The following is a 13,530-nucleotide window of genomic DNA, read 5'->3' as shown; positions in this document are numbered from 1 at the left end:
ACTCTCTTCTCTCTGGAAGATTTTATCTTTGATTCTATCAGCAGAGAGACTGGCCCATTAAAGCTGTGTGTATATATTAAAGGATGAGAATTGATTCATTCTATATTCATCAATTTAGTTTCTAACTGAAAACTTTAATGACCTTGGTGTTCACTGAAGAGAATCGAGTTCATGTGTCATGAAGCATTCTCTAAAGAAATGATAAACGAGTTTAACGGCACACTTAGCATCAGTTTGCGGTGCGTACACATGTAGCCCAATTTCCAAGGTGGGGATAAACTTCTTATTAGTTGTCCTGAGGTGCGTACCTCTGTAGGCAGATAGCAATGCTGGGATCGTTTATTACTTTCTTAGGAATACACGCCTGTAGAGCTCAAGGGCCATCTTTCACTGTAATGAGTTCTATTTAATTTCTGATTCCATTTAATCTTTGATGTTACAATTGGCACTGCCAACAAAGATGCCTATTGTAACGTAGATGTATTCACTAGGAAAAATTGACAGATGATAACAAAATCTTGTCCTAATAATCCAGGTTGTGTTTGACCTCATGACCCACACGTGAGAGGCTCAGGATCCCATTACAAATCCCTTGGGCTACCTACTCATCTGTGCCTATTTTTCAAAAAGTCCCTGTCTCATAGCCATTTCTTCATTCATAAGCCAGGTTCTCAATACCCTTCCAAGTGTTAAATCTCGTTCTGATTTTTGTCTGCATGTTGAGATGGCTGGATATTCTTTCTTTTTAATTCCCCATCCTGTCTTTTTTATGCTGCCTTGCACTTCCATTGTCTTTGAAAATGGGGATAGCATGGAATTTAATAAGAGCGTTCAATAAAATGAATTAATGTGAACATTTCTTAAAAGACAAAAGAATGTGACCTTGTTTCATGTAAAAAGTGGAGGAAAGCGCTCAGATTTAAAGTGATGTTTTAACAGGTGGGGGAGGATGAGGTTATCGTAGAGATCTTCAGTCATTGTCAGAACACATTCTGTTAATGAGGGCAGTGTTTGATCTCTTTGTTAATCTATCCATGAGACCTTTCTGCTTTTGGATGTGACCCAAAAAAATGCAAAGAAGCATTTTCTAGAAGTAGGAATTTTTTGTTTGGAGCTACTACTATTACTGCAACAGTAGTTTTTAGTAAAGTATGGAAAAAAAGATCATTTCTGTTAGAGTTAGCTCTGACCACTCTCTTCTCTTCATAATCCTTAAGGGCAAGACTTGACTTTGAGATTCTTATAATGGCCAATGTCTAGTAATTTCATGCACAACTCAGACCAGCCATCTATTCCTTCATTAGCAGATCATATCAGTGGTAGGTGAATCACAAGCCATGTAGAATTCCTTTCAGTTCTCTCTGAAATTTCACGAGAGAAATCAGCTTCTATTTGTATTGTAAAGATGAGCACATAAGTTTAAGCTGAATCCCATTTTTAATATGTAAACTAACATCCAAAAAGCGACTTGTTACACAGTGTTACATAAAATATTATAACTGGATTTTTAATTTACAATTAATCAAAACCATTACCCACTTAAAATGATGTAATTTAAAATATATTAAATTAGCATGATTTCAGCTTTCTTAAAGAACTAATGAGATCTTCCTGAGTGGTAGATACATTGGCATCAAAATACAGCTTTCAGTAGTTATTAAATGCACTTATTTGTGCTTCAGGCCTCCATAATGCGTGCTCACTAAAAATATGCTTTAGAAGGAGCCTAGCTGTTCAGAAAGACATTCGAGTGCATATTTTTCTGAAAGCATGGGAGTGACTCTCTCTCTTTTCAGGTGGACACTGAAGTGTGTGCTCAGCCTGTAAGAATGCACATAAACACTTTGTCAAATCGGGAGTCAGCTCTTCAGACCACAACATTTTTATTTGCCTGGAGCACAGAGTCCTGTCCTTTATTGGGAGCGCATCTCAAGGATTAGATGACAGCATTATCAAATCACTGTATACTCTTTCTGCTGATGCTTTGAATCATCTAAAAACACTGCAACTGTTTTCCTGTTGCACTTAGGTACTGAAACTTGTCCTGGCAACCGACCAAAGAAAGAAGATCAACAGCCGAGCACCCGTCCTAGCGGTGAAAAGCAAACTGAGGAGCAGAAGGAGGCAGTGAGCCTTCTGGTGGCTGCAGGAAAGGACCACATGGAGGAGCAGCACCGCAGTGCAGAATCAGCACTGGAGCCGCACACCCAGTCCACAGGGACAGTGGGCAGGCCTTCTCCGGGCTGTTTATCATCAGGGGATGCTGGCAAAGATAACAGTTTGCTGCTGAGAGAAAAGCAGATCTCTAAGGATGCGGAAAAAATAGAAGAGACAGCTGGCAAACCCGGAGTGAAATTCTCTCCCAGGCCAATGGTAGACGCCTTGGTTTTAACAGATGCTGATTATATGCCTGCTGATTTGGTTTCTACTGATAAAAACGTACAAGCTGATAAAAATCTTCTCAGATCAAAACTTGTTGCTAGCTCTTCAGAAATCACTAGTGGCCAGTTTGGAAACAGCGATTTAAACCAGCTACAGAAACGGCCTGATAATGACGATGATGAACAATTTTCCCAGGACAGAACTGCTTCAAACGTATGCTCTGAAAGCAGTAAAGTATCTGAGCATGAAAGTACTGCCCATTCACGAGTATGCAAGGAAATGCAGAGAGCAGCAGGACAGGAGGAAAAGGTAAAAAGTGAAGAACGAGAAGATGTCTATCTCAGATTTTTAAATGGCAACATAATAGACACTGAAGAATCATTTGCAAACTTAGCAAATCAAGAAGAATTTGACACTGTCCCAGATATTTCACCTGAACGAGCATCTTACAACTCACTGGAAGCTTTATCACTAGATGACAGCTTTTCTTCTCTTGATGAACTTGCAAGAAGGATAGAGATTGCTGAGGTAAATATTGTGAATCCTATAAAACCCCCCATGTCATCTCAATTAAAATATTTTAGGTATTGCCCATTTCAAAATGTGTTCAATATCTCTAATTTCTTTAATCTGAAGTCTGTATGTATTTACTTGTTCTGAGTTAATCCAGAGGAAAAGTTCCCTTTTATCTGTTTGCATCCTTCTGGCAAGAGCTGCTCTGTGCATCTAAAACCATTGATTTTTACTTATTAGCGTGAACTCTATTTTTATTTGTAACATAAGCTGTTAGGAGAGAGGTTGACAGTTCCTGTTAAATTATGATTTTATTTAAGAGGTCTACATAATACCTATGTTTATAGCATGGATTTATTCTATTCAAAGAATAAAACTTACTTTTCCACTCCGACTAAAGGTGAGAAGAACCACATATGTAATAAACTCCATAAATACATGTATGGGCTTCTAAGTTTCCAGGCTCAGGCAGTTTTGTTATTCAACCAAACTTATGGAAGAACTTCTAAATCTGAACCCACCATAGGCCGCAACAAGGATAAGTGCTTCGCAAGCTGAAGTGCTCTTCTGAAAATAAATATACTGAATTTTATTGCTGTATGACTTGGTCAGAGAGCGTGTGATGCCTTCCTCGCTTTATCTTCTGGTTTTGTTGCATTTGCAAATATTGGGCTGTAAAAGCTTTCCCTTTAAATGTACAACTGGGATTATTTTGAGATTATGTGATTTCAGTTGCTGGAGGGGAAAGACAGAAGAAGGTGCCTTGTTGGTTCATCTCTATTTTTAATGAATTTAACAGTGCAACATCCCTTGACAATAAAAAGTAACAGCACTTTTCTACAGATCAAAAGTTAGTACACGTAGATCAAGACCCATAATCACCCACAGACTGCAGCCAAGCAGGGAACTAAATACTGGAGATGCACACTGATGTTATTACATCTTTGGCAAGATCTCCAGATCTGGAAACAAAGCATTTCATGTTGTTCTTTTTTTTCCCCCACCTAAGCAGCTTCTTTTCTGCCTTGCAATATCAGGCATTCTGATCACCCTTAAGACACCTCGTCTTTCTGTGGGATGTCAGGAAACATGTCAGATACCAGGACTGAAGGTCCTATATACAAAGCTGGTTTTAGTTCAGCTTTTTTGGATTCAATGGTAGCTATACATGAACACTTCACAGCACATACATGTAGGATCCCAATTATACGTTAATATGGGTAATCAAACTTTGCACTGGATCCACTGCCTTATGTTCACTGATTTCCAAGGAGAGAATTGTTTCATGTAGAAAAATCATAAATTAACCATATAGCTGCTATTTTTAAGTTGCTGTGCTTGAGCTACTTGCATTTAAAGGATTGCATAGGAAGGAACATATTGATACTGTTAGAATAGGGATGCTTGTATTGATTGGGCCCGTGGCCAATGACGACAGTGCTTTACAGGGAATCCAGTGTCATTTCTGGATTTAGTTTGCAGTCCTACTGCTAGTACTGCCAGTACTCTGATGGCAAAACTGAGTGTCTAGAGAGGTAAAAAGTACCTTGAGTCTTTCCATAGCATTTTTTTATTGTTGCTATGTAGCTCATGATGTTGGCTGTCACTGGTGGGAGTCTTTTCCAGTCTTTCTTAGGAAGAGACCTGAACTGTCTAGGGCTGGGGGATTGAATCGGGGAGAAGCAAAGATGCGTTCATTTTGACACCAATTGAAACTTGTAATACGCAATGCCTGGGCTTGTTTTACAGTGCCTGAAATTACTAGGTGCAGCACGGTGTGTAGCCTGTATTGTTTCATTATACATTTATATGCTGTTTTCCCAATTATCTTATTGCCAGTCATTACCCTAGGGGCTGCATTTCAGACTTGGTGTTCACCTGCAACTTCCTCAGAAGGCACCAGGAACTGACAGAGCATGCCACCTCTCAGAAATGACCACCATTCACTTACGCTGACTTTGTTTTAGTGCTAAAATAAGATGCTAATCATGTTTTGACAAGCAGACTGATCTTTGCATCCAACAATAACATTTTTTCCTTTCTTGTTCTACTGGTCTGCCTTTGAAGGTGAATTGTTCTGGCTGTGGCCATCAAATAAGTTTACAATGTTGTCATACAATAATTATGAAAGATGTACCACAAATGCATTGTGTAGACACAAGCACGCACAACAACATCATATCCTTACATGAAATGTGTCAGTATAACAATTTAAAAAAAAAAAAGAAAAAAAAAGTCAATCAATGTGATTATAATCAAACTTTTCCTGGAGCAAATAGTTACAAAATTGTCACAAATAAGTTAGAATGGAGGGCAAAGATAAAGACCGTTTTGAAATACACTAGGTACAAAAATCATATGGTGGGACCAACATTATTCAATGGGGGTGTAATATTCATTTATTGTAAATGGGGAAGGATAAGTACTTGTGTAGGAAGGGATTTTTTTACCCCATATTGAGCACAGTTGTCTCACAGAGTTCTGTAATTCAGATTCTTTATATTCCTTGCTTTTAGGCTACTATTTGCAATAATTAATTAAAGACTGAAAATCTGCTTTTTTTTTTTTCTAGCTTTAAATAACTTGAAATCTGAATTAGTGTTTTACGTATTTTACAGTCAGTTGTACTGGGTATTTCTTCACTAATACTATCCATGCAAACCTGTGTGCAAATGATGGAAATTCACTGAAGCCATATAGAAAGTGCCTTCATACACCTAGTAAAGAGCTTCAGAGCATATCAACAGTTGGCAGTGACAGATTTCAGAAGTATGTGATGAAATGGCACACTAGCAATCACACAAATTGTAACCTCAGTGACGTAAGGTGTGTTTTGCCATATGAAATAAAGCTTTCTATCTGCAAGATCATTAGCGAAATGAATAAAAATTTGGTTTTTTTCTTAATGGCCAATTATCATTTGAAATTTGTTTCAGAAAGTGAAAGTATTGAGAGTCCTTACCACAGTGTAAAGTAGTAGCTTTGGATTGCACTTTCTGTATACAAAGATTTCAAAATCTATTGAATACGTACTGACTGGCAGCTGATTTGGGTGCAGAAATGAAGCCTTCACCTACCTGCACGAAGTGTGGAGACAGTGCTTTGTCGAGACCCTTGTCTGGCTGTATGGCTCAGGTCCTGCAGTGTTAAGTTTGCTTGGTGTCATTTGCAAGCAGATTTTGGATGGCTGTTGTGAAAGCTCCACTCAAATAGTTTTAACGAGGCAGGGCTAAGTAACTACTCTCAGTTACATAGAAAGCCCAGTAGCATCTGTTGTTAATTACTGAACGTGGAATTAAGGAAAAAATCCATGTTTCAGTACTGTCTGATACCTGTAGCTCTTGTATGCCGCACAGAGCAGCCCACAGCATGGCCTGGTGCAGGCCTGCATTTTTCCTTTTGTGGTTCAAGCCAAGCACAGGCTTGACTTGTGGTTAGCTGTATTAACCACACTTCCCTCATTAAATTCAAATTTAAATAATGATTTCTGGCTTTTTAAATTCCTCCTACCTCAAACACCGGCGTGGAATCCTTCTAGTCTTGCATGGCTGCTATATCTCTGTTCTGCTGCTTTTGATGGCTGTTTAATTAGTGGGAGATGGTTCTAATGTAATCCATTTGTATGCTGCTTTGAAGTCTTTCTAAACGAAAGGTGCAAGAAAAAATATTTTACTTACAGTTGTTTTAATTGAACGAGATTTTATTTGTAGTGAGATGGGCGTTATTCTTATGTGACAGTCCTAAGTGCAGGAACGATATTTTTATGACTGAAAATAAGAAAAATAAAACGTGGTATTTTTGTTAGACAGTTTTCAGCTGCAGTTGAGAATGTGGTAGAAAGAAAGCTGTAAATAGGGCTTTGTGCAGAACTCCATATGCTTGTATTTGTATTTGCATTTTAAGAATAAGCTGTCCCTGAATAGGAGGCAGAGCTTTGTAGTTGCTTTGCAGAACAAAAGGCAAAATCTAGATGCCATGTCAGATGAAAGGCAGATGAAATAATGTAGGTATGAACTGCATATGGTGCAAAGACATTCTGATCAAAGAGAGCCTTAAAATGTGATCTATGGCTCTTGCTGGGTCAGGAGCGTAACACTGCCATAATGATTGTGTTGCAAAATCAAAAGCCCTTGCTCACTCTTTTTAAGAGAAAGAATATGTTTAGAGTAGAGAAATTGTGCTGTATCAATGAAGTCTTTTACACTTAGAAGTAAATCCTGAACCATTCACGGGTGCTAGCAGCAAAAGTAAGTGAACTTCACTGTAGCAAGCCTTTTACATAACTGTAATCGCTGGGACACATTTCCAGGTAATCCCATCAGACGTAGCCCTCTGCTTTCCAGCATGGAGGGCACAGAGCCTGTGACGCAGTCATAGAAGAACTAGCAGGAGCCAACAGACAAAATGAAGTGTGCGGAACAGACTGCTGCACTCTTAGGACAGGAGGGAAAATACCCCACTGCACCCAGGTGGGATTCCCAAGTGCTATCAGAACCAAATGTGAGCAGGCAAATCTGGCAGCAGCTAGCTTGCTGCGTGGGTGGCTTGGGAGGAGCCATTGATCCTCTTTATAAAAGCAATGCCATACATAGAAGCTTAAAATAATCCACTCTTTTAAAGGACATAATGTCATCTCGCCCTCCTAAATAAATGAGTCAAATTAATACACTCCTCCACAATCCCCCTTCCTTGTCACAACATGGAAGCATAAGTATTTATTTTCCGGCTGACCTGATAAATTTTCATGGCAGCTCTGCAAAGCTAATTCAACATCACCAGTAGAAGCTTCAACCCAGCACGCTTCCTGTGATGAGAAGCATGCAGGCTGTTACTGCTGCTTCCTTGGTACCACATAGCAGTCTTCCACATACTGATTTAAACAATTTCTTTTCACACTTTCACTACTTTATAAGTACTTCCTTGCGTTGTTTCATTAAACCACTCAAGCTTTTACATAGACGATCAAAAGGGAAAGTGAGTATTGAAAGGGAAGTGCGTCAGAGATCAATTTTATCTTCTCAGTTGCATCTTGGGAAGAATTTGTAGGCATATACACACTGTGACCAGCTCTGTGAGTTGTTGAGATCAACATCTTAGGGGTGTAAAATACCACTGGAGCAGATACGTCAAATTTAATTGCCACATTTATCAGTTAAGTGCCAAATGGCACAGTTGGGGCAATGCCTATTGCATTGTGCTCTCCGTTTGTGCTCAGCACACAGTCTCTCTGATCATAGCATGCATAGATGCATTACATAAGCAAGTTTAGAATGTAAGTTATGAAGTCACTCGTTTTTCTTGTTCTCCACAACTCTTATAATTGCATGGTCTTACAAATTGGTTAGATTATGGGATGGTTAGGCAGTCAGTTGTCTGCAACTACAGTATTGTCTAAAAAGTTGTCTCTTCATGACGAGTTTTTGGCTCACATCTGCTACATAGGTGAGTTGCAAACTCAGTTGCAGATGTGGTATGCTTTTTTAGATTTGTAGCACAAATGTATACAGATTATTTTTGAATGTAGCAAAGGTTATCACTGATATACAAAATAGGTTTTAAAAGGGACCACTCAAATTTATGGAGAGATGGATAAGACTTCTTTTCAGAAAAGAAAGATTTCAAGATAAGAAGAGCATGGCAACTGCAGGACTAAGGAACAGCATTTGCTTCTGTATGTGTTTCTTAGGTAGTACTTATGTCTTAGATAATGCTTAGGTAATATTTGTGTCTGTTTCATCAGCCTCTGTTTCATCAATAGATTTTCTTTCTTCCTTAAGGTGCTGTACTTGTAATAACTTTAAACAATGTGCATTCTCATTAAAGGGGCATGGTAATGAAAGAAAAACAGGAGGTGCTTTAAAACAGAATTGTGAAGCACACAAGCAGTGAGTCTTACACTCAGTTTAACCTTACGCTAACGTTAGCGTGTAGATTGTTTCACCTGTGAAATATCTGCAAGTTCTTGAACCCTTTCAATTTGCTAAAGCACGGTCTGTCAGTATGTTAGCATGTTTGGCACATGATCCTGCAAACCCAGTTGCAGGGTTTCATCAAGTGACTCCCTACTGGCATCTGCTTCACAGCCAACATATACTGCTGCCATGGCAATTTTAGCTTTAGTTTTTGTACCCAAGTAATGTATCCTGCAAATACAGTTGCATCCACTTTTAGTGCCTACAAATTCAGATGTTCCTGTATACTGCTCACCTAAGTTCTGCTTGTTGAAGACCTTTTCTTTTGTATCATTGCATCCATGTTTGGCAGAAATGGAAGAAAAATGGGATAGTTGAATGTAATAAGTATAGTTCTGTACCTATAGCACGTACCTTTGCATTAATGTTGTCCCTTGCTTTACTGTTTCAACTCAAAGTGTTCCTTTTTCTGTTTCTGTTTTCTTTGACTTCAGAAAATTGGCTGCTACTTTTGTTTGTAGGGATCTAGTTGGTATATTTGCTGTAACAAGGAAAAACATTTTCTGATATGTAATTAGGAAAAAAAATTCTGGTATGTAATTAGGAAAAATTATTTTCTGGACACAAACAGTTTTACAAAGAAAGGTGGTTTGGTTTGTATTTTTAACCGATGAAAGTTTTGTTGGGGAAAATGGTAACTTATGCTTCGTTTAGAGGGTCAAACACACAGGGTCATCAGTACTAATTCATTTGGGCGAGGATCTTCACAGTGCCAGTTCATGACAGCATTCTCAATTCTCCATTATGCATTTTTATTCTAATATTTCTAATATTTTTCTTCCTATAATCATAAGGAAATTATGATCTTCTTGATCTAACGTCTTAACACGGCTTTGTGGGAAGAAAAGTATATACTATTGCAGCTAAATCAAATGAAGTAGGAAAGGACAGTTAATGACTTATTGAATGTATCACTGCAGGGAAGCATTTTCGAACTGGTGCTTTATCCAGAGAGTTTATAACAATATGGAGCTGACATTTATCCGAAAGCACAAAGATTTCTTTTTCCCCTGGTGTTTTTATTTGCTTGTCCTCTGCTATGGCCTGTTTTCTCCCTTGGGGAACCAATCACAATGCTGAAAAATTAATCTCACAATAAGTATTTGATAGGCTCTGCAGGATTATGTCTTTGGAAAGGCAGCTGTGGTGTCTTTGACCTGTTACTGTCCTCTATTGAGAGTGGTTTTGACTGGAGCCCACTGCCCCAACCCCCATCATTTAATGACATGAAGGAGCTAATGTATAGTTTAGATCATACTAAGAATTCATTGCATGTTTAACTTTGATAGTGACCAAAAGCAAACATTGTCATCTTAGTCACCTTCTATACAGCAGAATGGTACTGCAGCTTTCCTTCATGCTGTGAAATTCTTTGTTCAAGAAGAGAGTTTCACAAGTACTGCGATGTTTAAGAAAAGCAGAGTAGAAACCATTTGTTTTCTATTTCTCTCATTTGCTCCTCAAAGTCTTTGGTAAGATCTTATGCTTTAATTTCTCACATCTGTTGTGCTAATCACTGTCAAATGGTTTTTTGTAATCTTTCCCAATAGATTGCCCCAGCAGAAGGATTGGTGTCTATACTAAAGAAGAGAGATGACAGGGATGGAAAAACAATTGCCCAAGTCCAGCAAAGGCAAACAAAGAGAAGAGTCCGGTTCCAAGAAATGGAAGACACTTTTGATCAAGGTGTTCTAATACTGCTAACTCACAGCATGTGCTCTCAGCGTGCAAGTGGTGTTGAACTTTGGTTCTCAAGAGCTCAGCGAATGTTCACTGTACACTGCACCTTGCTTTTTTTAAAGTTGAAATGAGAAAAGGTTGTCTGGTTTCAGTGGTCTCTAGAAGCTGAGGCACTCTAATGCTCTTGAGTCACTTCAGGCTCAGAGATTTGGTATTTTTCTTTCATTTCTTCTTCTTTTGTTGTTTTTTTTCTTTTTTTGGTTGTTTTTTTTTTTTTTTGTTTTTTTTTTTTTGAGAGAGAGAGAGAGAGAGAGACAGCTCTAGATTGCAAAAGCCTTCCATGCTTTACTGTTTTGCCCTAAGATCATTTTAACTGAAGCCCAAGGCTGTGTTGCAGTGCTGGAATAGTTTCATAATACTTCAGTACAGTCTGCTAGAGAAACTGAGCAGAATTTGAACACTTCATGACATGTCTCACACACCAAAAGGAAAATCCATTTGCTGCCTAGTCACATTTTTTTTCTTGAAAATATTTAGAAAAAAATTATATTGTACATACAATTTCAGTAGTTACCTTTTTTAATATTATTTTTGTTTCTGCATGGATTTACTGATTCAGAAGGGAAGCTGGTTTTCATTATTATCATTTTAAATCAAATTATAAAAAAAAAGCTTCTATTTTTCCCCCCAGTTCCGCTCCTGACGGATGAAAGAAGCTCAGAAATTTTCTTAGAGCCTGACAGAAAAGGCAGGTGTTGATCACGGAAACAGCCTGTGAAGAAAAAGTAGTGAGGGTGCAGCAACACAGCTGCAGCATCCTCATCGCAATAAAGAGTCTTGCAAAGAGTTACCACAGATAACAGTGATGTAAACTAACCCTTCACAGTGGGCTTCTGTGAAGGTTTTGTCTCCACTCTTACAGTCAAAACGTGAGAGTAAATACAATCAGTTCATCTGGCCAGTCAGTGGCAGTACGAGTGAAGGAAGAACGTTCACATCTGTTTTATTTTCAAAGCTTTCATTTCCTTTCAGGTATTTCCAGGAAGGAAGGCTTTGGTTGTGCAACATTCTCTCGTTCAAATCTGTTATACCTCAGTATGGACTGATTCCACAAGTGATACAAGCAAGGATAGGGACGTGGGTTTGCAGAAAAGGCACTACATAATTATTTAGGTTTCTGAAACAAATCTCAGGTTTTCTGATAGTCACATTTTGAAGAGTTAATCACACAACACCCTCCATCCCCTTGGGAGAAAGAATGGGGGGAAGGAAGAAGAAAAAAAAAACCAATAGGATTTATTAAAAGGAATGTGAATTAATACAGAATAATTAAGAGTAATTAATGAAAACGAACCAAAAATAAAGCTGGAGGAGTGACGTCAGTCTGAGTCTTTATCGGCAGGCTCTTCACGGCTTGCCTCCCAGAAAAGATCAGAGAGCTCTTCCCCCATCACCCAGAGTCAAAAATCACATGGATTTGGGAAATGCAGAGCATCCCAGCGTATCTTCCTGTTGGAGAGTCAGAATTCATGTGAGGCTGCTAGAGAAACCAGGAAACACAGCTCCGCAGTGCAGTGTGCCTCTGTACCCAAATAGTCTGTTGCATGATGTCATGATACAGAATACTGGTAAAACTATGGCACGTTCACATTCACGTTGCTTTGTCTGGTCTCTTATTCACCTTTTCTTTTCTTCTGCTCACAGATGAAGTAGCTGGTGGCTCCTGTATTTTGCTGATCCTGCTGTGCATAGCAACCGTTTTCCTTAGCATTGGAGGAACTGCATTGTACTGCACCTTTGGTGACATGGAATCCCCTGTGTGTAAAGACTTTGCAGCCAACATGGATTTCTATTATACCCAGATACTGCAGCGTGTGGAAGAGCTTAAGCACTGGATTGCCTTCTCGTAGCTGAAATAGACTGAGACAGCACATTGAGCTCACCACTGGTTGCTGGAGAGGCTATTAAAAAAACCTGTGATTTCAGTTCTTTGTAACACTTGCCACCTGCAGGTGATGTGCATCTGATGATGTACTTACACTGTTATTTAGAAATTGAGAAAAATTCCCTTTTAGCAATCAGGTGGCGAACTGTTCACATCTTAAGCCGTAGCAGTGTGGCATGGGAGAATAACAAGTCATTCTCTACATCCTTTTAAGATTAGACGAGCAGCTTTTCAACAGCTTGAGCAACTGAAGAGGAAAGAAGAAAATTAACTGTCTTCTATACGCTCTCCCATTACCACACACTGTGTAAGCAATCTCTGACAGCTTAGTTAAAGAACAGCTCTGATTTAAAGCTGTTTGTGCAAAGGTGTTGCTTCCAACTATCACGCAATAAGTCTGTGTTTTATGAAAACATTATTTTTCTTCTAAGTCTTACTATTTTTCTCCATTTTAATTCTCCCAGTGAGCCATGTAATAATTTGCGTGGAGTGAGAAGAATGCAGCAGCATTCACGGAGCCCCCATTCAGTGATAACAGGCCGACCTGCACCTTACAGCATATGGGGAACATCATGTGTGGGATAAATCTGCTGGCAGATTTCACATTGTTTCCTGGAACTTTACTCCCAGTGTTGTGCGGGCTGTTTTAGAAAGAGGAGGATAAAAAAGAAATCATTGGTCTCACTATATGCAGAGAAAGGAGCAAGATGTTCAGTAACTTATTCACATTAATAGAAGAGTGGCTTTGGCCAATTCTAAAGCACCTGGTTGTAGGTGTCAGGCTGGCTGGGATTTCTGCCCAGCTGTGTCACTGACTCACAGTAATCACTTTGTGCCTCGGTTTCTCCTCCGTAAGCGGGGAATAATGATCCTTGCCTTTGTCTGTGAATACATACTGCAATTAGGGCTCATGTCTGATTCCCTACACCCCGGAGGAGCGCACAGGATCGCCGGACTGTGTGATTGCGGCCTCTCACCCAGTGAGTTCCTAACGTACAGTGGAACTGATCCAACAGAAGGTGCTCAGAGGCTCGCTGC

The 13,530-nt window shown here is 39.1% G+C and overlaps 1 protein-coding gene across 1 annotated transcript in view; it reads left to right on the top strand.

Annotated features, from left to right (window-relative positions):
• CNST (consortin, connexin sorting protein) overlaps window positions 1-12,457 on the top strand; it is a gene marked incomplete at its 3' end in the record, with an annotated part of 28,069 nt that extends 15,612 nt beyond the window's left edge. The window contains exons 8-10 of the mRNA XM_079550725.1: window positions 2,030-2,910; window positions 10,418-10,553; window positions 12,252-12,457. Coding sequence (XP_079406851.1) covers window positions 2,030-2,910; window positions 10,418-10,553; window positions 12,252-12,457 — 1,223 coding nt within the window. The remainder of the gene's footprint in view (window positions 1-2,029; window positions 2,911-10,417; window positions 10,554-12,251) is intronic.
• Between the last annotated feature and the right edge of the window lie 1,073 nt (window positions 12,458-13,530).

This window comes from Tetrao urogallus (assembly GCF_951394365.1).
Source record: "Tetrao urogallus genome assembly, chromosome: 2".
NCBI classification, from domain to species: Eukaryota; Metazoa; Chordata; class Aves; order Galliformes; family Phasianidae; genus Tetrao; species Tetrao urogallus.
Note: the sequence above shows the minus strand (reverse complement) of the source record. Positions and strands in the feature narration are given on the sequence as shown.